The 25951-nt window shown below is 42.8% G+C and overlaps 2 protein-coding genes across 10 annotated transcripts in view; one reads left to right on the forward strand and one right to left on the reverse strand.

The window, feature by feature from the left end:
• LOC143983296 (cohesin subunit SA-2-like) overlaps positions 1-2208 on the forward strand; it is a 155058-nt gene extending 152850 nt beyond the window's left edge. For all 4 annotated transcript variants that reach the window (XM_077482810.1, XM_077482811.1, XM_077482812.1 and 1 more), the window contains one exon: positions 1895-2208. In XM_077482810.1, the coding sequence (XP_077338936.1) occupies positions 1895-1954 (60 nt within the window). In that variant the 3' untranslated portion in view covers positions 1955-2208. The remainder of the gene's footprint in view (positions 1-1894) is intronic.
• A 17904-nt stretch (positions 2209-20112) lies between these two features.
• Positions 20113-25951, reverse strand: part of LOC143983299 (serine/threonine-protein phosphatase 2A regulatory subunit B'' subunit beta-like) — a 128912-nt gene continuing 123073 nt past the window's right edge. For 4 of the 6 annotated variants that reach the window (XM_077482819.1, XM_077482817.1, XM_077482818.1 and 1 more), the window contains one exon: positions 20113-22587. In XM_077482819.1, the coding sequence (XP_077338945.1) occupies positions 22443-22587 (145 nt within the window). In that variant the 3' untranslated portion in view covers positions 20113-22442. The remainder of the gene's footprint in view (positions 22588-25951) is intronic. The other 2 variants (XM_077482821.1, XM_077482820.1) reach the window with 1 other exon arrangement.

A 25951-nucleotide genomic window follows, 5' to 3' on the forward strand; every position in this document is an offset into this window, starting at 1 on the left:
CATTTCATATTCCTGATATGTGCCTGCCGTACCATTTACTTAGAATCCTGTTCTCTTTGTATTGTTTCCTTTATGTGAAATCTCTGGTGTTCCTGCTAGTCCCCTTGCTTACCTATTAAAAACTGACCACACTAAGCAGGAGTGCACATCATCGCCAGTTCTCTAGCTATGCTGGAAACTTAGTGTGCTCTCCTCCAATGATCAGACTTGTCCTGACACACCCCTGCTACACAGCCATTCACTGGGAAGCTCAGCGTGCTGCTGCTTCTCCTCCTCCAAGCTCTTATGCAGCTGAGAACTGAGGGAATGTGCTTACTTATAAAAGAAAAAAACATTATAAATACCTTTTCTCTCTATCTATACACAAATGTTTTGCCTTTCGTTTCTATTTTAAACTGAACGGGTTGTTTTACAAGGCGATTGTTTACAACCACTTTAATCTAAAACTCAGGGTGAAGGGCAAAGAATTATTACAGTAAGGGAATAAGATTACAACTTTAAGGCCCCCATGTTCACATGTTTGGAGCATTCAGATCCGCCTGTCAGTTTTTTCAGGTGGATCTGAATGGTCACTCCATACAACTCAAGCAAGCGGTCGGACAAGCGGTCTGTAATCATCCGATCCCTCCATAGAGGAGAACGGAGCTCTGACAGGTCTGTCCCTGCACAGAGTGGGGGGGTTGGAGAGTGCAGCTGGTCAGTCTGCCCGACAGAAGCCGGCCATTCGGCTGGCTTCTGTCGGATGTGCATGCTGGAAAACCTGCAGCTGACCGACGCCCAATAAGCGATCCCAGCCAACGGTAGAGAGCGCTGATCAGAGTATTCTGGCTGGGAAGGGTCCCCCTGTCAGAACACAACAGCTCAGCAGGGGCGATTGCTGAACTAACCTTACATGGTTATTACAGCATCTCCGACCGAAACTGTTCGTTTTTTTTTTTTTTTTTTTGGTGCAACCTGCTTAAGTCTTCTATAAACTCCTTCAACCAGCTTACACACAGCTTACAGAGTGTGTGTTTTGTTACTCCCTCTATATCGGTTTCCTGCATCACAGCTTGAGACTTTTTACAGGGGCAGGGAGTGCTCAGTAGGTGTGTTTAAGAACCATCTTTCCCACATCACCAAGCAAGGGTTTTCAGATAAGAACATTACTAATGAAATGCAGTGTGGTGGATCATAGACTTAAAGGATGACTTAATTTTCTTGGGAAAAAAATCTAGCAATTATAAAAAAAAATCCCATTCAGAATTAGTATCCAAGACACAAAGTGGGTCAAACAGTAATTTGTCTAGAACAGAAACAGGTAGAAATCTTCAACAAAGTTTGTTAAAGCCCTTGTAATGAACATTTACCACCCAGAGGGCATTGTTTTTTTGTCAACAAAATTGGAGTTATGCCGCGTACACACGACCTGTTTTCCCGGAATAAACTCTGAAGGTTTTTCTGACAGAGTTCCGCTGAAACTGTCATGCGTACACGCGATCACACCAAAGTCTGATAGTTAAGACTGCGGTGACTTACACCATGTACGACAGGACTAGAAAAAGGAAGTTCAATAGCCAGTAGCCAATAGCTTCTGTCTCGTACTTGCTTCAGAGCATGTCGTTTTTGGTCTGTTTTCCCCGATAGGAATTGGTTCTGTCGCAAATATTTAGAACCTGTTCTATTTTTAGGTCCGTCAGAATTCTTCCGTCTGACTTTTTCTGTTGGACATTCCGCTCGTGTGTACACGGCATAACTCTTTACGTACTGAGCAGGTAGACTGTGCTTCTCATATGCATCTCCGGGTTTATTGACTGAAACATACACTTACATTTTGGGAACTGGAAGTATAACCATTATACTGTACCACTGGCTTATATAAAAAAAAATCATGTGAATGTATTTTCATTTCTAGGAGCTTACTACTTTTCGAATAAAAGGATCAGAAGATGTTACAGAACAGAGGTCTGTGTAGTACCTTATTACTTGCCCACTGAAAAAAGTACTTGTAAAGCAGAAGAAATAAGCTGAAATACTGTCTTCATGGGAAGATGCTACATTTCTCGCCACATTTAGATTCAGGTTTTCCCATATGGGACTGTAATTTGTGTGCATGCGTCTCACTGCAATCACAATGACTGTCATAGGATTTCTTATTGTGTACAATGTACAGATTTTATTTTAAAATGAACTGTATACTTTTTGCAATAAATAAAAGTCTTTTAATAATGTTTTCTTTTTATTAGCATGTTTAGGTTTGGTATGTGTTATTTAAGGGGTAGCATAATTGAAGATAATGAATTGGCAACTGTCATGCCACAAAACGTTTTTGTGGGAAAGTATGTAAAGTCTGATGGCATAGAGCTCATTTCAGGACACGGCAGTGAAGACAGTATGATGTCTGTGAAAAACTTCTTAAAAAAAAAAACGAAACAACCCCAACTCTGATCTGTGCATTCAATATAAAACGGAAGAATAAACAAAAACAGCCCTACACTAGGTCCAGCAAAATAGTGACAAAATAAAGTAAACGATAAAGAATAAGAAAAAAATAAACACAAAGGGAATGCCACATGTATAAAAATGTTTGAATGCAAAACATACACTTCAGCTAATAAAGTTGGGCTTTCCCTATAAACAAATACAGAGCCAATAGTGCCACAGCAAAATAAATATTGCACAGTGCGCACTATAAAATATAGGCATCTAAACATATTGCACACTTTGTGAAAACGATATGTAATCATTCCACATAAATGACTGTGCACAATGTGAATAAATCAACACTACAAGTCCAATATAAAATCCAGAATTACAGTGCCTTAAAAAGTATTCATACTCCTTGAAATTTTCCACATATTGTCATGTCACAACCAAAATCATTAATGTATTTTATTGAAATTTTATGTGATAGAGCAACACAAAGTGGCACATAATTGTGAAGTGGAAGGAAAATGATAAATGGTTTTCAATTATTTTTTTTACAAATAAATACAGTGGGGACGGAAAGTATCCAGACCCTCTTAAATTTTTCACTCTGTTATAGTGCAACCATTTGCTAAAATCATTTAAGTTAATTTTTTCTCCTCATTAATGTACACACAGCACCCCTTATTGACAGAAAAACACAGAATTGTTGACATTTTTGCAAATTTATTAAAAAAAGAAAAACTGAAATATCACATGGTCCTAAGTATTCAGACTGTTTGCTGTGACACTCATATATTTAACTCAGGTGCTGTCCATTTCTTCTGATCATCCTTGAGATGGTTCTACACCTTAATTTGAGTCCAGCTGTGTTTGATTATACTAATTGGACTTGATTAGGAAAGCCACACACCTGTCTATACAAGACCTTACAGCTCACAGTGCATGTCAGAGCAAATGAGAATCATGAGGTCAAAGGAACTGCCTGAAGAGCTCCGAGACAATTGTGGCAAGACACAGATCTGGCCAAGGTTACAAAAAAATTTGTGGCCTCCATAATCCTTAAATGGAAGACGTTTAGGACGACCAGAACCCTTCCTAGAGCTGGCCGTTCAGCTAAACTGAGCTATCAGGGGGAGACGAGCCTTGGTAAGAGAGGTTAAGAAGAACCCAAAGATCACTGTGGTTGAGTTCCAGAGATGCAGTCGGGAGATGGGAGAAAGTTGTAGAAAGTCAACCATCACTGCAGCCCTCCACCAGTCGGGGCTTTATGCAGAGTGACCCGACAGAAGCCTCTCCTCAGTGCAAGACACATGAAAGCCCGCATGGAGTTTGCTAAAAAAAAAAAAAAAAAAAAAAACACCTTGAAGGACTCCAAGATGGTGAGAAATACGATTCTTTGGTCTGATGAGACCAAGATAGAACTTTTTGGCCTTAAGTCTAAGCGGCATGTGTGGAGAAAACCAGAGACTGCTCATCACCTGTCCAATACAGTCCCAACAGTGAAGCATGGTGGTGGACGCATCATGCTGTGGGGGTGTTTTTCAGCAGGGAAAGGTGGATGCTGCCAAGTAGAGGCATATCCTGGACGAAAACATTCTCCAGAGTGCTCAGGACCTCAGACTGGACCGAAAGTTTACCTTCCAATAAGACAATGACCCTAAGCACACAGCTAAAATAACGAAGGAGTGGCTTCACAACAATTCCGTGACTGTTCTTGAATGGCCCAGCCAGAGCCCTTACTTAATCCCAATTGAGCATCTTTGGAGAGACCTAAAAATGGCTCTCCACCAATGTTTACCATCCAACCTGACAGTACTGGAGAGGATCTGCAAAGAGGAATGGCAGAGGATCCCCAAATCCAGGTGTGAAAAACTTGATGTATCGTTCCCAAAAAGACTCATGGCTGTATTAGATCAAAAGGGTGCTTCTACTAAATACTGAGCAAAGGGTCTGAACACTTAGGACCATGTGATATTTCAGTTTTTCTTTTTTAATAAAGCTGCAAAAATGCCAACAATTCTGTGTTTTTCTGTCAATATGGGGTGCTGTGTGTACATTGAACTTAAATGATTTTAGCAAATGGCTGCAATATAACAAAGAGTGAAAAAATTAAGGGGGGTCTGAATACTTTCCATCCCCACTGTATGTGAAAAGTGTGGCATGCATTTGTATTCAGCCCCAATGAGTCAATACTTTGTAGAACCACCTTTCGCTGCAATTACAGCTGCAAGTCTTTTTGGGGATGTCTCTACCAGCTTTGCACATCTAAAGAGTGACATTTGTGCCCATTTTTCTTTGCAAAGTGGCTCAAGCTCTGTCAGATTGGATAGAGAGCTTCTGTGAACAGCAATTTTCAAGTCTCGCCACAGATTCTCAATTGGATTTAGGTCTGGTTTATGACTGAGCCATTCTAACACATGAATATGCTTTGATCTAAACCATGAATTTAATATAAAATTAGAATGATGGACTTTAGAGGCACGTATAAAAGTATTATTTCTTTTTGATCTACATTAAAATTCATAACATACAAAGACAATAACGTGATAAAAAATAGCTAGGACCTGATGTGGTTTCCCTAGAGGGTGTAATAGATAATACTTCATGTGACAATAATTGAAAATGCCCACATATATATACTCCTCTCAGAATGGGTTCCACTTGTCCTCTGATATAAAACAGTTCTGCTCTACATGTTATGCCACTTAGAACGTCGCTTTTTCAGGATTGTGAATATTTCTATTCCAAAAAACACACCTTAGAATACATAATACAGCACCAAAGCAACAGTACCAGCCCCCAAGTAACCACCAGAGCCCTTGCACACAGAGAATGGCCGCAAATTAGCACATTTGCCAGGATGTGAGGACATGCAAGGTAACTATAGTGATATAAAATATAAACATGGTAAGTAACCCAGAATACGTTTACTTATATATGGGTATAGACTTAGTTCCCCGCCCCCCCCCCCCCCCCCCCCCAATTACTCACATAGCAAGATGAGAAAAAAATATGGAAGTCCACTAGTGCTACAATGAAGCTATAAAGAGCTGTTGAAGATCTAGGGGGGAAAAAAGTTTACCCGATTTTAGCTTAAAAGCAAATAACTGATGCCCTGGTCTGGTCTTTATCAGCCTCTATGCCAGGTTGTCCCCCCGGTTTGCTACAATCACAGTATTTTCCTCTGGGGAGATCCAGGTGTATATGACACTCTTATATACATTTTGCTGTATCTATTATTTTCCATTCAATTGGCCTGAGGGCATTTGCCGCAGTGCCTCCCCCTGTTCACCGGAGACCTATATGCAGAGAGCCCCACTCAGCACAGTCAGTATGTGCAACCACCCAAACTGTTGGGGATGTGACCAGCTCTCTGCAGCCTGTGGGGGTCGTCTGCTAGGGAGTTGGTGTGCATTTGCCCACAGCACTCTGGAGACATTGTGTATCTAGTGTCTCCACAGCCGTCCCAACCGGTGGGCACTGGAAACGGCCTGTCCGGGAGCACCCCAGTGCGCATACACGATGGATCAGCGGCCGGACTGGGTGACATCAGACTCCTGATCCAAGGCAGGACATATAAAACAGAGGTTAGGATGCCATTGCCCTAGGCATCTTGAGGGAGATGGACATCTCCCCACACCTCTTTTTGCTACCATCAAGCCACATCCATAGGATACATCTAGACACTTTACTATACAGGTATGCTACTATGCCTTGCAACAACCAGCATAGCTTTGCAATGTTGGGCTCGTTCTCCCTCTCATCACTGCCCCCTCTCTTCCCTTTCAGGGAATGTGAGCAGGATCACCTTTGCATAAACTATACTGCCTATCAATGCACTTCTGAGCTTTAACTTACCTTCAAAGTATCAGCAAGGATTTTAAGGTATTTCAATGCCTTCCTCTTGCATCTGTATGTCCCCAATAGGGATGAGCCAAACAACCCCAGGCTCGGTCCACAGCAGAACATGCAAACAGGCAAACAATTTGTGCAAACACCACTAAAGTCTATGGGACACGAAAAATCAAAAGTGCTAATTTTAAAGGCTTATATGCAAGCTATTGCCTAAAAAGTGTTTGGGGACCTGGGTCCTGCCCCAGGGAACATGTATCAATGCAAAAAAAACAAACGTTAAAACCTGCAGTTTTTTCGAGAGCAGTGATTTTAATAATGCGTAAAGTAAAACAATAAAAATTAAATATTCCTTTATATATCGTGTCTGGGGGGTGTCCTTAGCATGTCTGTAAAGTAGTGCATCTTTCCTATGTTTCTAACAGTACCACAGCAAAATTACATTTCTAAAAGGAAAAAAAATATCATTTAAAACTGCTCGCGACTGTAATGCATTGTTGGATCCCGGAAATAAAGATTTGGGTATGGCTATTAAGGGGAACCCTGCACCAAATTAATAAAATTGTGTGGGGGTCCCCCAGGCACTATATACTCTGAACAGCATTATATATACTATATGGCCTGCCCTATATAAACTGCAGAAAAACTGGACCTTAGGTGTTGGTGGTACCAGAACACTGTAACCCCTCACAGTTACTCTTGTTGGGCGCAGGAACGGGCCCTGCTGTGAAATATTATATCAAAAATTGTAATTACATGCCTCTGTTAACCACTTCAATACAGGGTATTTTCACCCCCTTCCTGCCAAGGCCAATTTCCAGCGCTGTAACATTTTGAATGACAATTGCGCGGATGTGCGATGTTGTACCCAAATGAAATTTTGATAATTTTTTCCCCACAAATAGAGCTTTCCTTTGGTGGTACTTGATCAACTCTGCGTTTTTTATTTTTTGTGCTATAAACAAAAAAAGACTAACAATTTAAAAAAAAAACACAATATATTTTACTTTTTGCTATAATAAATATCCCATTTTTCTCTAAATGCATTTTTTTCGTCAGTTTAGGCTACTATGTATTCTTCTACATATTTTTGGTAAACAAAAAAAATTGCAATAAGCGTATATTGATTGGATTGCACAAAAGTTATAGTGCCTACAAAATAGGTTATTGATTTATGGCATTTATATTATTATTTTTTACTAGTAATGGCGGTGATCAGACACTTTTGACACTATTTTGGGACCACTGACAATTATACAGTGATCAGTACTATAAATATGCATTGATTACTGTGTAAATGTCACTGACAGGGAAGGGGTTAACACTAGGGGGCGATCAAGGGGTTAAATTGTTACCTAGGGAGTGATTATAACTGTGGGGGGATGGGACTGACTAGGGAAGGAAACTGATCAGTGTTCCTATATACTAGGAACACAAGATCGGTTTCTCTCCCCTGACAGGACGTGGATCTGTGTGTTTACACACAGATCCATGTTCCTTCTCTGGCGAGCAATCATGGGTGCCCGGTGGACATCACGGCCACCGGGTATGCGCATCCTTTTCCAAATGACACAACGCCGTGTGTGCGTCCTCTACCATGCTGGAAAGCCACTGCGGGCGTCCTATTACAATGCCTGGGATGGGAAGTGGTTAAACAGGGTTAGAAAATTGGGCCTTTGGTGCTCACAATTACTCATGTTGGGTGTAAGAACGGGCCCTGCTATGAATTATTATATCAAAAATTGTAATTCTGTGCACCTGTTAAACAGGGGCAGAAACATTCGGCCTTGGGTGGCGGTGTCCTAAACCAAAAATATTGTTGGAAGCTAGCATCATCAAGATTGAGGAGGAATAAGATAGCATAGGCAGTCTTCAAGGGATCCCAGATCCATAGCAAATTCAATCAGTTACATCAGCATCAGATGCTTGATAGCTGCTGATCCAAGACTGATTCATTTTTATGAATGTGAGCCTATCAACGAAGTCTGTGGACAGGCCCACTCTTTGATCTGTTACAACCCCTCCAGCAGCACTGAATGTGCATTCAGAAAGCACGCTGGATGCAGGACAGGCCAGTAGCTCAATTGCATGTTGAGCAAGTTCTGACCAGTGGTCCATCCTCAAGGCCCAGTAACCCAGTGGGTGCTCTGTTGGAAAGGTCTCCAAGTCTGCTCTTGCCTCTAGATATTCCTGCACCATATAATGCAGACGCTGCGGATGGTTGCTTGAACCGATCAGACCTTGGCGCAGAGGACTGAAAAATTGTTTAAAGGCATCAGTCAGCTGGCCACCTGCTCCACCGATCTTCCTCTGACTGAATGAAGTCTCAGCAACACATTGTCCAGCACCAGGAAATGGTAACCTCCCAGGGTCTGGAAATGCGTTGCACAAACCTTTCTTTAAGGCCTCCTGAAGATGTTTCATCCTCCGCTCCCTCTGCAAAGGCAGGATAAGGTCTGTAACTTTACCCTTGTAACTTAGATCAAGAAGAATTGCCAGCAAGTAATGATCCCTCACCTTGATACCAGGACTCCTAGGGTCCTTTCGCAGGCTTTGCAGAATTGGGGAGGCCATGCAGCATATGTTTGCAGAGGCATTCGATTCTGAGTCCTCTGGGTCACTAAGGATCACATTATCTGTAAATACCTCCTCCCAGCCACGTACAATTCCTGGGGTTTCTGGGGACTGAAAACCATAACTTGAAGACTGCTGCCGAGTGCTATCCTTTACATCCATGCTGACACAATCCCCCCTCCTCTTCTTCCTGTGTGTTTGGCGGGCCCACAGGAATGCCATCTGGATAAAGGGGGCCTTGAGAGGAAAGAAAGTCCCCCTCTTCTTCCCGCTGTTCTGCCTCAAGTGCTCTGTCCATGATTCCACGAAGCGCATGCTCCAGCAGGAAGACTAGAGGGACAGTGCCACTGATGCATGCATTCTCGCTGCGCACCATCCTTGTGGCCTCCTCAAATGGTGACAAGACAGTGCATGCATCCTTGATCAGTAGCCACTGGCATGGCGAAAAGAAGCCAAGCTCCCCTGACCCTGTCCTGGTGCCATAGTCACACAGGTATTCATTGATGTCCCTCTGCTGTGTGTGCAACCGCTGCAGCATTGCCAATGTTGAGTTCCACCTTGTGGGCATGTCACAAATGATGCGGTTGGTGAGCAGGTTGCATTCCCTTTGAATTTCAGCCAGCCGAGCACTGGCATTGTATGAATGGCAGAAATGACCATAGACTTTTCTGGCCTGATCTTGTAAGCCTGGGTACCTGCTCAAGAATCGCTGCACCGCCAAATTCAGGACGCATGCCAAACATGGTACATAGGTCAGGTGTCCCTATCGGAGGGTGGAGAGAAGGTTGGTGCCATTGTCGCATACAACCATTCCTGGCTGAAGCTGGCATGGCATCGTCCACCTCTGAGCCTGCCCCTGCAGAGCTGACAGAATCTCTGCCCCAGTGAGACTCCTGTCCCCTAGGCAGACCAACTCAATCAGCGCATTGCTTCTTTTAGCCTGACTACTTTTGTAGCCCCTTGAACGCTTACGGAGCTCCGCTGGTTCAGAAGACAAATCTGCAGAAGAGGCCCTAGAGAAAGAAGAAGAGGCAGTGGAGGAGAGAGCTATGGCAGAATCACCACTAGCATTTTAGAGTTACCCAGTGCGCCGTGAAGGAAAGTTAACGTCCCTGCCCATGCCTGCTGGACCACGAGTCAGCAGTAATATGGACCTTACTGCTGACCTCCCTGTCCGACGAGGCTAAAACATTGCCTTCCACATGCCGGTAGAGAGCTGGAATGGCATTCCGTGAAAATAAATGGTGTTTTGGAACCTGCCACTGAGGTACAGAACATTCCACAAATTCACAGAGTCTACCAGTTGAAAAGGCAGCAGTTGCAGTGCTAGCAATTTGGCCAAGCTAGCATTTAGACGCTGAGCATGTGGATGTCTGGGACTGAATTTCTTTTTAGTGTTCAGCAACTGGGGTAGGGAAATTTACCTGCTAAAATCAATTGGTGGTGTACTGCTAGCAGATTGGCTGCAAGCACTTGGGGCACCTATTGCTATACCTTCATTGCTCACAGTGTAGGTTTTTGAGAGGACTGGAGGTATAGTAGGGTTGGAGATCCTAGATGAGGAGCAAGGAGAAGTCCGCCTTTTTCTTTGATGTGGGTCTTTAAAGTGCTGTTGCCAATGGACTGCATGGCAGGTCATCATATGTCGGGTCAAGAATGTGGTGCCCAACGGCTGCTGTTCTGGCCATGCTTGATCCGCTTCAGACATAGGTTGCAAACAGCAATGGTGCGATCTGCTGCACACGTCTAAAAAGGCCCACACCAAGGAACTTTTAAAAGTCAGCAGGGAGTGAGCAGCACCTTGCACCTGCAGAGCTCTGCAGTGTGATGCAATAGGGTAGCTGCCCTCTAGAGGACATCCTGCCTCGTTGGAGTTGTGCCTCCTCCTCTCTTCTCTCAGGCTCTCAAGTACAGTCAATGACCTCCTCACCCCCTCCCTCCTCATCACTGGAGCAAACTTGGCAGTATGCTGCTGCTGGGGGAACATGACTGCCAGTTTCTTATCCTTCTGTGGCACCCCCTCTCTCTAGGCTCATGTTACTCCCTTTCTTAACCAGGGAACCAAAATCGGAGCCTTCAAAATTGCTGCACATCCTGTGCCCAAAACTGTGGTTGAATAATTCTGGGCACTCCTTCTGTAGCCCCACCAACATGCACAGAGGAGTTACTGTGGACAAGGAGCCTATGGAATAGGCCGCTTTGGCAGCTGCGTTGGAAGGCTAACTACTCTGAGCCTGGGTGATAGAGGATGAGGAAGTTGAGGACAGCTTTGTTATTCACTCCACCAACTCTTCTGCATGTTGTGGCTCAATAACATGGCCAGCAGCAGAAAAAAAAAAAAAAAAAAAACAGGCCAAGCATGCCCCACAGCCACCTGCAGAGGATGAACCATGTCTACGACCACCACTGTTGACAGTGGACACAGAGGCTGCTTGCCCTCTTTTAGTGGCCTGTGAGCGTCTGCCGCTCCTTGGTGGCCTTCCGGACACGATGTATATAGCTATTGCAATGAAAGCTGTTATGTTCCCGGCGCTCTAATCAACCAGGCAACGGCTCTCCTCTCTCTTCCCCTGCACAGGTGGGCTGCATTGGGGGCACAGTCTGCAGTGGTGACACAGGCTGCACAGGCGGACACAGGCAGACTGCATTGTTGGGCACAGATAAAGTTGTTAATATTTATTTTTATAACTTAATTCTGCATAAAACATTTAAGTGCCATTTCATGAGATAATTAATGAGGGCGTGTTTGGGGGGGGGGGGGGGGGGGGAGACCCATGAGGCCTGGCTAGTAGCTCAGGACTTGAAATTTTGAGCCATATATATATCTCAAATACACTGCCACTAATTGAATAACCTGCCTGCTTAATCTAACTCAAGCGATCTCTCCGTCCACACCAACAACACTGCACACGGCCGCCGTGCAAGCAGCCTTATATAGTGTGGGGTGTGGACTTAGTCCCCCTGAGCCATGATTGGCCAAAGGCACCTGCCTTTGGCCAATTATGGCTCTCTCAGCAGAGTGCACTGTGATTGGCCAAAGCATGCAGGTCAGTGCATTATGGGGTGTTCTGCAGCTCTCAAATTTCCTGTGAACGCCTAATGTTCGAGTTTAACTTATGTTCGACCTGAACATCGAGCTCATCCCTAGTCCCTAACCAGGGCATCAGTTATTTACTTTTCAGCTAATTTTGAGGAACTTTTTTTCCCCCTAGAAGAGCTTTGACAGCGCTTTATACTTTTAAAACGGTAATACACTATCCAGTTTCCTCTGTTTACCATATGAATATTGCTGCAAGCAACCATCCACGGATCTAAATGCTGACCATAAACCCAGAGGTGGTTTAAAAGCGTGTTTTGACCAAGCTTAGGTGCAAGATCACACACTCTAAGGTGAGCGCATACACCAAAGGGGGAGCACAAGAGTGGACACGAGCACTTTACTGTTTTATCATCTGCAATAGGCACCAGAAGAATGGAGTAGTTATGAATGGACTTTATGCTGCGATTTTATGGACACAGATTAATGCATGAATTAGTTTGGCACAAGAACACTTTAAACACAATTCACTTTATTTCTATATTGATGCGCCTTTCTATAGATTTGTATAAATTACAGATTGTCACTGCAATTATCGCACAGGGTTTCAAATTTCTCTATTGCATATGTATGCTACAGGTGTGTATATATATATATATATATATATATATATATATATATATATATATATATATATATATATATAGAGGTGTGTATGCTACACAGGTGGTCATTGGAAGGATCACATAGGATTGCAAATTTTATTGTTCATGATCGCAACTTATAATTGCATAAGATTGCATTAATATATTCACTAGATTTTGCATTTAGGAATAGTATATTCCAGCACCACTATTTAACTGCAGCCAGTAATATTATGGTTTAATACAGTTACCGTATGATTACATTTGGATAGCACAGCATTATATTGGTATAAAACTTTTTGGCACAAGCATATGGGACGTGATCAATGCCAACAGCTGTCCTTTAATCATCTCTAATTATCATTTGGATTTTCACATGGTAGCTCAGAAGATTCTGTTTGTTATAGCTTCATTGCAGCACTAGTGGACTTTCATCATTTTTTTTTTTATCTTGCTATGCGAGTAATGGGAGGGGGGAAGCAAGTCTATACCCATAAGTAAACGTATTCTGGGTTACTTACCATGTTTATATTTTATATCACTATAGTTACCTTGTGTGTCCCCACATCCTTGCAAATGTGCTAATTTGAGGCTATTCTCTGTGTGCAAAGGCTCTGGTGGTTACTTGTGGGCTAGTACTGTGGCTTTGGTGCTCATAGCGCAAGTGAGTTTTGGTTGTATAGAACACACTGTTCGTGTATGTGAACATGTTTACAGAGACAAATCGATATTGCTATCGCACACGTTCCTGGTATCTGTGGCTCATGAAGTAGCGGGTGCTGCAGCAATTACCAGTTGGGTCCTGGAAACATCACACAAGCGTACAATTGGGCATACCTCAATTATTGTCACACAGGTATTAATTACACCCTAGCTATTTTTTATTAGGTTATTGTCTTGGTATACTATTATGAATTTTAATGTAAAAATCAATAAAATATATTACTTTTATGTGCCTCTAGAGTCCATAATTCTAATTTCTATTCAATTCAGACTATTTGGCATGTGGCATATTATTACTATGGGCACCTTATTGCCACCTAAGGGCACTGCAAGGTGCCCTTAGGTTTATTCCATGGTGTTCTAAACCATTCCATTGGAGCTCTGACTATGTTTAGGGTCGTTGTCCTGCTAGAAGGTGAACCTCCACCCTAGTCTCAAGTCTGTTGCAGACATCTAACAGGTTGTCTTTTAATGGCGCGTACACATGACCGGACTTTCCGGCAGACTAGGTCCAACCGCATCAGTCCGTTGTACAATCCAATCGTATGCGGGTTAATCCAATAGTTTTTCATAAAAAAAAAAAAAATATTTACCTAGAAATAGAACATGTTTCAAATCTGTCCGATGGTCTCAGCTTGGGAAAACAGTTTGTATGCTGGTCCGACGGACCAAATACGACACAAGGGAAACTATTGGCTACTGGCTATTGAACTTCCTTTTTTAGTCCAGTCTTACGTCATCACGCTCAAAACGAACAGACTTTTTAAATGGACTTAGTCCGTTTGTGTGTGGCCAAGTCCGTTCGTTCGGAAGTCCGTCAGAACTCCGCCGAAAGTCCATCAGGAAGACAGTCGGACCTTTTCTGCTGGAAAGTCCGGTCGTGTATATGCGGCTTAAAGACTGCCCTGTATGTGGCTCTATCCATCTTTCCAGCAACTCTAACAATCTTTCACTGTTAAAAGAAAAGCCTCTCCACAACATGTTTCATGGTAGGGATTATGTGTTCAGCGTGCAGTGATATTTTTCCACCACACATAGCGTTTTGCCTTTAGGCCAGTGGTCATCAACCCTGTCCTCAGGGCCCACTAACAGGCCAGGTTTTATGTATTACCTTAGGGGGGGACAGGGTTGATGACCACTGCTTTAGGCCATAAAGTAAAATTTTGGTCTCATCTGACCAGAGCACCCTCTTTGCCATTTGCTGTGTCCCCCACATGGCATCTCGCAAACTGCAAACGAGACTTCCTATGGCCAGCGTCAGCTGTTGCCAACTTTTGGGGGGGGCACTCACCATGGTCACGGCTCCATAGTATATTTATTACAAACACTCACAGAATATGTACACACACGAGGGGTCTTCAAAAACTTTCCGCACTTTTATACATTTAATAGAGTTAAAAACAAAGTGTGGAAACTTTTTGAAGTCCCCTCGTAAACACACACCAAGACTTAAAGCACTGACATATTCCCTGGCACCTTACAAAGAACCATATCCACAAGCAACCTACAAACTCCATGCAGACATGACTCAAACCCAGTATGCCACAGCTCACATATACGCGCCCTACAAACTCAATGCAGACAAGAAACAATCCTAGTACACCGCAACTCAAACACAAGCAACCTACAAACTCCATAAAGGTAGCTATCAAACCCAGTACCCCACAGCTCAAAACACAACCTACAAACTCTGTGCAGGCAGGAATCCAGTCTTAGCACCCCACAGCTCAAACTCGTCCTCCAAAAGTCCCCTGAATACATCAAACTCAACACAACTGCTAAAGAACCACAAGTCCCAGCAGAGCCACCATAATAATCTCTAGTAGCCAAGGACTACATCATTATAAAAGAGAACCTGCCTCTGTCCTTCAAACCCAGCATGTCCCCAATATTCAATAATATTGAACGATTCTTACTTGTATGTTCTTTTTTTTTTCTTTCCAAGATCCTTTTCCAGGTGCAGCTGTTGCCATACCGACTCCTGTCTTCCGCATCCAAAACGATTATTACTTCTGCCCTTTCTCCCTCTCCAGGTCCGTAATCTTGCGCATGCACAATACTTAGCCAAAGTATTCCCTCTTTTCATGTGACAACACTGAAGAAATTGCACTTTGCTACAATGTAAAGTAGTGAACAGCTTGTAAAACAAGTTATTTTGAGGGGACAGCAAATTTACACTAACACACAGCCATTAATGTCTAAACCACTGGCAACATAAGTGAGTACGCCCCAAATGAAAATGTCCAAATTGGGCCCCATTAGCCATTTTCCCTCCCCGGTGTCATATGACTTGTTGGTGTTACAAGGTCTCAGATGTGAATGGAGAGTAGGTGTGTTAAATTTGGTGTTCTTGCACTCACTCCCTTATATTGGTTACTGGAAGTTCAATATGGCACCTCACGGCAAAGAGCTCTGAGGATCTGAAAAAAAGAATTGTTGCTCTACATAAAGATGGCCTAGGCTTTAAGAAGATTGCCAAAACCCCGAAGCTGAGCTGCAGCATGGTGGCCATGCCCATATAACAATTTAATAGGACAGGTTCCACTCAGAACAGGCCTCACCATGGTCAAACAAAGAAGTTGAGTGCACGTGCTCAGCATTACATCCAGAGGTTTTCTGAGGGAAATAGACATACGAGTGCTGCCAGCATTGCTGCAGAGGTTGAAGGGGTGGGGGGGATCAACCTGTCAGTGCTCAGACCATATGCCATACACTGCATCAAATTGGTCTGCATGGCTGTTGTCCCAGAAGGAAGCCTCTTCTAAAGATGATGCACAAGAAAGCCCGCAGTTTGCTGAAGACAAGCAGACTAAAGGACATGGATTACTGAAACCATGTCCTGTAGTCTGATGAGACCAAGATAAACCTATTTGGTTCAGATGGTGTCAAGCATGTGTGGCGGCAACCAGGTGGGGAGTAGAAAGACAAGTGAGTCTTGCCTACATTCAAGTATGGCGGTGGGAGTGTCATGGCCTGAGGCTGCATGAATGCTGCCGGCACTGGGGAGCTACAGTTCATTGAGGGAACCATGAATGCCAACATGTACTGTGACATACGGAAGCAGAGCTTGATCCCCTCCCTTCGGAGACTGGGCTGCAGGGTAGCATTCCATCATAATGACCCCAAACACACCTCCAAGACAACCACTGCCTTGCTAAAGGTGATCGACTGGCCAAGCAAACCTAAAACCTAATGAGCATTTGTGGAGCATCCGCAAAACAGAAGGTGGAGGAGCGCAAGGTCTCCAACATCCACCAGCTCCGTGACGTCGTCATGGAGGAGGGGAAAAGGACTCTAGTGGCAACCCGTAAAGCTCTGGTGAACACCATGCCCAAGAGGGTTAAGGCAGTTCTGCAAAATAATGGTGGCCACACAAAATATTGACACTTTGGGCCCAATTTGGACAGTTTCACTTCGGATGTACTCACTTTTGTTGCCAGCGGTTTAGACATTAATAGCTGTGTGTTAAGTTATTTTGAGGGGGCAGCAAATTTACACTATTACAAGCTGTACCACTCACTACTTTACATTGTAGCAAAGTGTAATTTCTTCGGTGTTGTCACATGAAAAGATAACATTTTACAAAAATGTGAGGGGTGTACTCACTTTTGTGAGATATACTTTAAAAATGAGCAATAGCGCAGAGTGAGGGTCCGCAGATGAGCATCAGCAGGTTCATAGAAGCAAGGAGTGAGAAATGGGGTGTAAAAAAAAAAAAAAAATGTAATCCATAGGAATTAGTGGTCGATAGGATGATGTTGCCACTTAGGTAACAGGAGATGGGTTTCTACTGGATGAAAGTATAGCAGAGTGATTTGGGGAGTGCGAGTGTCTGGAGAAATAGGGGGGAGTTCTTCCAGAGTTTAAAAAGATTTATTCTTTAGGGGGTGTGGCACGGGAACAGGTGTAACCCTAACGGTACCGGAGGTATTTGGCCCTCAGGACATCTAGGAGTCTGCACAGAGCTCTACAAAAATACCAGTGTTTGTCTCAAGTCAGGTAGTAAGTTGGCCATTAAAAGGCAACACGCATTTGGGTGTGTGCTGCAAGTATGATTATTTTTGGAAGTGGAAATGGATGTGACATCTGTCATCTCAGAGATGTTTGGGGCCCAGTGATCTGTGTGTCCTGTTAAGGACCAAGTCAGCATGAGGTGGCTTGTATAGGAGCCTGATGAAGATGGATTTAACTGTTGCAGTAATGTTGGCTGCCTCCACTGTTTCAGGGATACCCTTTTATGTGGCAGCTGTAGTTTCTCCATTATGTCATCTACATGGAATAGTAAATCCTGTAGCTGTGTTGTATGACCATTTAGTGCCCTCTGATGGGTCTCCAGCTCCTCCTTTACTTGTTCCATTGTGTCCATCAAGTCTGCCACCTTGTTGCCCACATGGCATAAATCATGTTTACTGTTACTCATCTCATTTGTAGGCGGCTTCCAGTTGGGAGCACAGAGGGAGCTGGTGAGTGATGTCCACAGCAGGCCTGCTGCTGTGAGGAGGCCTCCGCCACCATCTTGGATGTTCTGGCCATACGTAAACACTCTAGTTTTGATCTGAAAAAGTACCGGAATCTCCTCCCCCACTTCTCATTACCAAATGGCACTTTTTTTGGGGGGGGGGGGGGGAACGAGTACTTGAGTGGAAGTTCTGCTCCCCTCAGTCTTCTCAGACATGTCAAAGGTCCCAGAAGACTGTGGGACCTTTCACAATGTGCATTGTGGCTAATGCATGTGCAGCTAGCTGTGAAGCCACAAGCTTTTGCAGCCACGTACCTGCATGCAAGATGCAGCCGGGGACCAAAGACCGGTGGAACAAATGGCTTAGGAAAGCACAGCACTGTATCCTGGGACAGCTGAATATCAGTTTATGAAAAAAAGTGAGCTGTAAGAGAAGTTCAGCTAACAGACGCACATCTGCGCACAAGCACACCAGTGTGTGTAGAAAGACTTGTATTGGTGCATGCATGGGTGCCCGCACATATGGACACCAAGTAAGCCTATTTAACCACTTCAGCCCTGGCGTATAGTCATATGACACCCACAGATGGGATCTCCCATCCTGGGTGGGCGTCATATGACATCCTCTCATTCCCAGCCGTCTAGAGGGCACGCACGATTTCCCGGGAACACAGCAGGACCATGGATCTGTGTATGTAAACACACAGATCCACATCCTGTCAGTGGAAAGGAGACCGATGGTGTGTTCCCAGTACAGAGGCACACCGATTGGTCTCTTCCCCTTGTGAGTCCCCTCCCCCCCACAGTTAGAATCACTCCCATAGGGAACATATAAACCCCTGCAGCGCCCCCTTCCCTGCCAGTCACATTTACACAGTAATCAGTGCAATTTTATAGCACCAATCTCTGTGTAAATGTGAATGGTCCCAAAAATGTGTCAAAAGTGTCCGCCATAATGTCGCAGTCACGGGGGGAACACAGATCGCTGCCATTACTAGTGTGTGTATATAGATATATATATATATATCTATATCTATATAAAGCCATAAATCTATCCCCTATTTTGTAGATGCTATAACTTGCACAAACCAATCAATATACGCTTTTTTTATGCTTAGTAAAAAATAGTGTGTTTTTTTTTCAAAATTGTCGCTCTTTTTTGTTTATAGCGCAAAAAAAAAAAAACCCCGCAGAGGTGATCAAATACCACCAAAATAAAGCTCTATTTTTGGGAAAGAAAGACGTCAATTTTGTTTGGGTGCAACATAGCATGACCGCGCAATTGTCAGTTAAAGTGACGCAGTGCCAAATCGCAAAAAGTGGTCTAGTAAGGAAGGGGGTAAAATCCTCCGGGACTGAGGTGGTTAAACTGGACACTGACACATGAACATTGCTGAGTGGTCTTTGAGATGGTGCCTTGTTTACCTGATCTGTTCCAGCTTCCTGTGTCTCCACCCGGCTTCACCTGAACCTTCTCCTTGACCTCCGCCTGCCTACCTGATCCCGGCTTGTGTTTGACTCTGCTTCTGCCTGATGTTCCTGTACCTTCCTGCCAGTCTGTGTCCCGTCTCGGTACCTGCTCTATCCGGCTGTTGATGACCTCCTGGCTTACGTCCTCCCTCTGCTGACCCAGCGATACAGAGCTCCAGTTTTCAGAGCGTGCCCAGCGCTCTTCAGCCACGGTTCAGCCAGCACCATCAGGGGTGTTGGACAGGAGGTGCAAGAGAAGCCCCCTCTGATCTACAGTTTTTGTAGCTGCCGACTTTCAATTTTTTGACATTACACTGAAGCATCTCTTTAAGCAACTTCCACTTGAGAGAGGTTATTTAGTTTTATTGACCTAAAACAAAGAAAAGCTTTAATTAACTGGCTTTTCTATTACACTGATCTGTAATTGGCAGGCTGAGAAATGCAAAGAACAAGGGAAACTCTTGCAAGATAGGTTAGTGTACTTTGTAACAGATTCACAGGGTACCATCCATAAAAGGGTACGGTATAAAAAAAGGTCAAGCCTGCATTATGAGGTTGTTCCTACATTTGGTGCATATCCTGCACGCATGGAGTGTTTTTTGGGAGGTCGATTCTTCCTGGATTATCCATAACAGAATATAAACAAATCGACCAGAAATATGATGTGTATAAGCTGCAGCAAATGTTGCAATTTGGTCACCAAGTACAAGGCCACATAAGCATATAAAATATCCCTTTTCAAAAGGAGTGAAAAAGATTTCACTAACATGTACGGTTGGTGAAACTTTACAATCAAAATAATATCAATGCCTGTGGGTTTGAAACCTCTCCCTTGCAGAAGCTACATGACGGGTTTGAATATACAGTACCTGGTTTCTACAATTATCAATCACTACAGTGACAGTCCATTTTTATATTACTTTGTAAGCCTGAGAAACAAAAACTGTGTGCAAAATAAAGTTTATTTCAAAATACAATATATAAATTATTTTAATATTTCTACACTGCAAACATGTACAAATTCATTTTCATCTAAATTATAATAAAATACTGGAAATGCCCCAATTTACATATGTACATTTGAAGGCACTCAAACAAATTTGTTCCGCTTTCATCTGAGAGACTGGACTTAAGGCTGGTCATTAAAAGGGATCTGAAAAGGATTGGAATGTGATAACTATAGAAACGAATGGTCTCTGCATTATATGGCACTTTAGCACAATGCTCATTGTGCAAACAAGGCAGCATGACATACAATTGAATGAAGAGATGAGTTAAGGCAATTGAACAGAACTTTCTTCAGCTAGGGAACTTCAACGGCAGTTTCAAGTAAGTCAGCTAGCACAAATCCGTATCTTTTGGTGCCAGTTTGGTGCTTTGCAAACTTAGCACAATAGACTTCTGGCACTCAATAGGACAGGTATGCACATTTCAGGATCATTAGGAGTAAATTGGAAAAAAAAAAAAAACATCCAATGGCAACACATAACAGGCACTTCTTTAGTACTGTCCCGTATGTGTATTGGGTGGCCTTACTAGCAAATTATGAGGCTTCAAGATGGTCAGGCCTTCAACTGGGAAATCTGGTCATAATGTGCATATTAGTGCACTTGGGTTTTCAATTAGAAACATCTGAAACATGTAGGCTGCTGCCATTGCAGACTTTGCCTTAAGGTAGAATTAGTTGCATATATCTCTAGCGGGGAAACTACTTTGAGTGACCGATGAGAGAAGTGTGAACTCCTGAAGTGCATACTTGTTCCAAGTCGGTGAGTGAGGCTGCATAGCTAATGTACCTTTTTCTGGCAGTGAGCTTCGCACATTTTGGCACATGACTCCTGCCAGTATTTGGGGTACCATTAATAATAAACTGTTTTGCAAGCATGACGCACATTTTTTGTGTTTCTGGAACACCAAGGTGTGGCTGGGGTCTAAGAATGCCTTAAAACCATAAGGTCAGCATGACAGCCAGAAATATTAGAATTTTCTTGTGGTCATTCATGGCATCCCAAGTATTGTTTCTTAGCAAGGGTAGAGTTGAGATTTGGATTTATGAAGCCTTTAACAATATCAGGTTTAGGTTGGGATTTGGTAATTTTCAACATTAATAAAATTTAATGGGCCTTTTTAGGGTTATATATTAGGGGTGGATTAGAGGGCAGGGTTATTGTGTTTGACAATACTTTTTACGATTTGTTTTTAGTGCCAAAAATCTCATGATGATATATAACCAAAAACCAACATGCCAAGCAGACATTGGAGGTTGGTGTGTGTATAAAGTTATCACCTCAGTGTCCCTGATCCATCACGATACCAGAAATATTCTGGGGCCTGCAGACTGCACTTCAACTTTCTCTTCTGTGAGACCAGGTAAATAGATCTTGGTCACCATGGCATCAAGAAATACTGTATTAGCAGTATTCTTCCTGTCACCTTAACACATTACAGTGCTGGATCCCACCAAACTAATGAATACCTCTGTCACACTGTGCAAAATGCAGCTGGTGCCCAGGTAGCCCAGAGTATCTGCCTTGCTATTATGCAGTTCAAGAACCAGAGCCGATTGATATACGCGATGGAACATCAGGTTGAAGACCGACTGGTAGAGACAGAGGAAGTACAATGTATACTGCTAGGGTTAGTATAATGTATTCTTGTAAGTGCAAAATACTTCTGCCAGAGCAAAGGCCAGTAATAGGCCAATTCAAGTCTCTAGAAATAGCATATTGGAGTGCAGGCTGCATATCCTTGAATGCAAGCATATTGGATGATCAGGAACACTAAATCACTTGCTTCCCAAATTAACATTTTAATGTCCCTTATCCATGTTACATTTGGCTATTTTAGGAAGAATTCATTTTTAGCCACTATAAATGGAACATCTATTAAAATAATTTTCGTTAACAAAGGGTTAACAATTAGGTCCTCTGGATATATATATTTTTTTTAACTTGCATTACCATTCGAACACTAAACCTGTTGCCAGTTTTGCTACACAGAAATGATCAGAAAAGTGGATAGGGAAATTCACATTGTTGAAATACAGGACATTTTCTAGGCAGACAGCACAGCAAAACAAAGTGATACAATAAATATTGTTTTAGCAATAAATACAAAAATATCTGCTTATGCTTATCAGCAGATTGTTATGATGAGTCTTTTAGTAAATCTGTAAAGCATGTATAAAGTGCCGTCCACAGCTAATACATAATAAACTCCAGGGGAATTAACAGACCCGCTGTAGGATACCCCCTTTTTTACACTGCAGTACTGTTTATTCAAAGTCATCTTCGTATTCATATTCTCCTAGGTCAATTTGTGACGGTTCAGAAGGCACGTCCAAGTAGGGTCTTTTATCAATTCCATAGGTCTTTTCATCCACTAGATCGGTCTCTAAGGCATTTAATTCTGTGTCATAACTGAAACAAGAAAACAATCAATGGAGCCAAAGTTAGGACAAATTGTCCATGGATATTGTATAAATGTTTTAATCAGAACACAAGACAGAAGTAAAGACACCCCCACAGCATACCATATTTCTCAGCATTACATATATAGGCACTTCTGAATCTCATCTACCCGCTATTGGGTTGGCACTGGGGTCATACAACATATTTCTTTGGTAATCCAGGAATATCTTCACAATGGAGTTCCTGACTCCCCCACAACCCAGGGAAACCAACTACTTTGCTACAGCCTCCGTGATGCAAATCTCCCTCCATGGGAGACAGACTAACCTGCTAGGCAGTATAATACTATTTGGGACAGCCTACTCTAATCGTTTGTATTTTAAAAAAATTTATGAAACACAATATTAGTGCATCCATAAACAAGCAGATATTGAAAACAAGTTTATTTAAAATAAGCTTGGAGGAGTATTCATTTTAGTGGAAGATTTGCAGTTCTATTTCAATAGGAGGAGTGGTCCATTCTAGGAGTGTATTGTGTGTATACTAGAATGTTATTGCATACAATTCTATTTTCAATGTACAGGTTGTCAAAATAATACAGATTTAAAACCAATATCAATTTAGCAGATCATCCAAGGCAATTACTATTTATTTTTTAAAATGTCTTTAAATGAGGACATGGAGTAATGTTTTCCCAAAGAAATGGATAGCCACATATTCGTGGGAGTAAGGGAGAGTGCATTTTTTGTTGGTCCGTGCGTAATGTATGGAGATTGTGTGAATGAGCCGCCCATGGTTTTGAGCAGTATTTATTCATGTTTTCCATCTTTACAGGTAAACCAAAATCTCCTTTAATTACTTCAGCTCCCATATCTGTATACCCTGGGTCTAGATATTTTTTTTTACGGCTTGATTCAGCAAAAACGGTCTTTAAGAAATGAGGATTGTATTAAAAACAAATGTTACTGTAGCTTAAGTGCGAGTTATATTTTTTAAATTGTCCTGTTCACAGTGACTCTGAAATAGTGTTTCACAGCAGTTTTTTTTTTATTTTCCCCCCCCTTTGTCATCTGGTGATCTGGCCAGTAAAGCCTCGTACACACGATCGGATTGTTGGCCAACAGAGCGTCAGACTTTTGTCTGAAGGGCGTGTGCCAGGAACTTGTCTTGCATACTAATGGAACACAATTTTCAGCCAACAAACACAAACATAGTGACGTACTAAGTGGAATTTCAGCTCTTGAGCACCACCCTTTGGGCACCTTCTGCTAATGGCGTGTTTGATGAGCACTGATTCCGAGCCTGCGTGTTTGTACTTTGCACTTGTGTGACGGACTTGTGTGTACAGATGATACGGAATTCTGACAACAGACCGCTGTCTGCTGAAAATGTAATAGCCTGCTATCCAACATTTGTTGGCGGAAAGTTGGACAACAATTGTCTGAAGGAGCGTATCAACGGTCGGATTTTAGGCCAACAGTCTCATCACACAATTCCCTGCCGAAAATCCAAACGTGTGTATAAGGATTAAGTGTTATTTTTCAACTTCCCTTTGTAGAGCAAGCTGTCCAGCAAAAGCTGCAGTTAGTAGGTTGGTACAAAAAACATTTACCACTGACTGGGGTTCTTACCATGGTCAGCTTTTATTAATTTAGATAAATCTTATCCCAAAAGCAAAAAAAATAAACTTGCTCCATCTGATTAAAAAGCATTAGCTAGAACCCGTTTGTGCAAGAAAGATCTATATACATACCTATTTTCTTGCTGCTCCAGTCTGGTTATGGCAACAGCTTACAGGGAAGAGGAGAGCGTGCGCAACAGTGGCTGGTAATGCCCATGCATTGTCAGCACCATCTCCCCCCCCCCACAGCTGCTGCTGGCTGAAACAGGGGAGTCGGATTACGTAACTGGACCAAAACAATCTGAAAATGGGAAAGTATACAGAACTTTCTTACACAGATTAGTCTGAATAAGTGTTAGAAGGGGGATGTTAAGCATTTATAAAAGTATTTGGGTTTTGACTTGAGTTCTACTTTAAATTTGTTTGTCAAAAGTCTATCATGATTTGCTAGTTGATCTAACACTACCTTCTCCCCAGATTGGCAATGCTGCTGTCCAAAAGGTGTTCCATTGCTCCTCGAGTGGAGACACCCTCAGACAGAAAGTGTATTACTGTTCAGGCCACTAGTTAAAAATAAAAGGAAAGTAAGAGTAAAAGAAAAACAAATACAGATTGGTAATGCGATAATCGCCGGGCATGCGCGATTGCTTGTGACAGAGCGAGAACCGGGATCTGTGTATGTAAACACACAAATCCCGGTTCTTTCAGAGGAGTAGAGAGATTTTGTGTTCATACCAGGTATTAGAGCTGCACAACTAATCGTCAAGAATCGTTATAGCGATCTTGACTAAAGTGTTTCACAATTCTTTCTATGCAAAGAACCCTCTCTGCTATTCTGAAGCCACAGCCTTCAAAAGAAAGGAAGACAAAAACCGGGCAGTCTCAAGAATCAAAACATTCTTTATCAGTTGAACTTAAAGAGGGATTCCACCTAAAAAAAAAAAATATTAAAAGCCAGCAGCTATAAATACTACAGCTGCTGACTTTTAATAAAAGGACACTCACCTATCCCGGGTTCCAGCGATGCCGGCAGCCGAGGCCGATCGATCGGCTCTCGGCTGCTGCCGCCACCATTCTAGGTGAGGGAATCAGGAAGTGAAGCGAATCGGCTTCACTTCCCGGTTCCCTACTGCGCATGCGCGAGTCGCGCAGTGCAATAGGAATTGTCCGCGCTGTCTAAGAGACCCGTGTGTGTCCCAGCAGACAGCGCGGCAGGACAGGAAATGGCGTAGACTCCCACAGGAGTCTATGCCCGGAAGTGGGTGTAAATACCTGTCTTTGACAGGTATCTCCACCCCCCTCCCCCCTGAAAGGTGCCAATTGTGACACCGGAGGGGGGGAGGGATCCGATCAGCGGAAGTTCCACTTTAGGGTGGAACCCCGCTTTAAGTATAAACATTGTAACAATTTGTCAATGGAATAGACTTCTGTGTAAGTGAAAAAAAAAAGTTTAACCACTTAAACACTAAAACTTTTTCTGACATTTGTTGGTTTCAAGTTAAAATCATTTTTTTGGCTAGAAAATTACTTAGAACCCCCCATTATATATATTTTTTAGTAGACACCCTAGAGAATAAAATGGTGGTTGTTGCAACATTTTATGTCACACTATTTGCGCAGCGGTCTTTCAAATGCTATTTTTTTTAAAACAGCAAAGTTAGCCCTTTTTTGTATAATGTGAAAGATTTTACGTCACAAGAATCGTGTTCTAAGAAAAAAAAAAATCACAATTCCCATTTTGGCCAGAATCGT

Source organism: Lithobates pipiens, unplaced genomic scaffold (assembly GCF_037356315.1).
Source record: "Lithobates pipiens isolate NorthernLeopardFrog02 unplaced genomic scaffold, aLitPip1_a1.2 Scaffold_16, whole genome shotgun sequence".
NCBI classification, from domain to species: domain Eukaryota; kingdom Metazoa; phylum Chordata; class Amphibia; order Anura; family Ranidae; genus Lithobates; species Lithobates pipiens.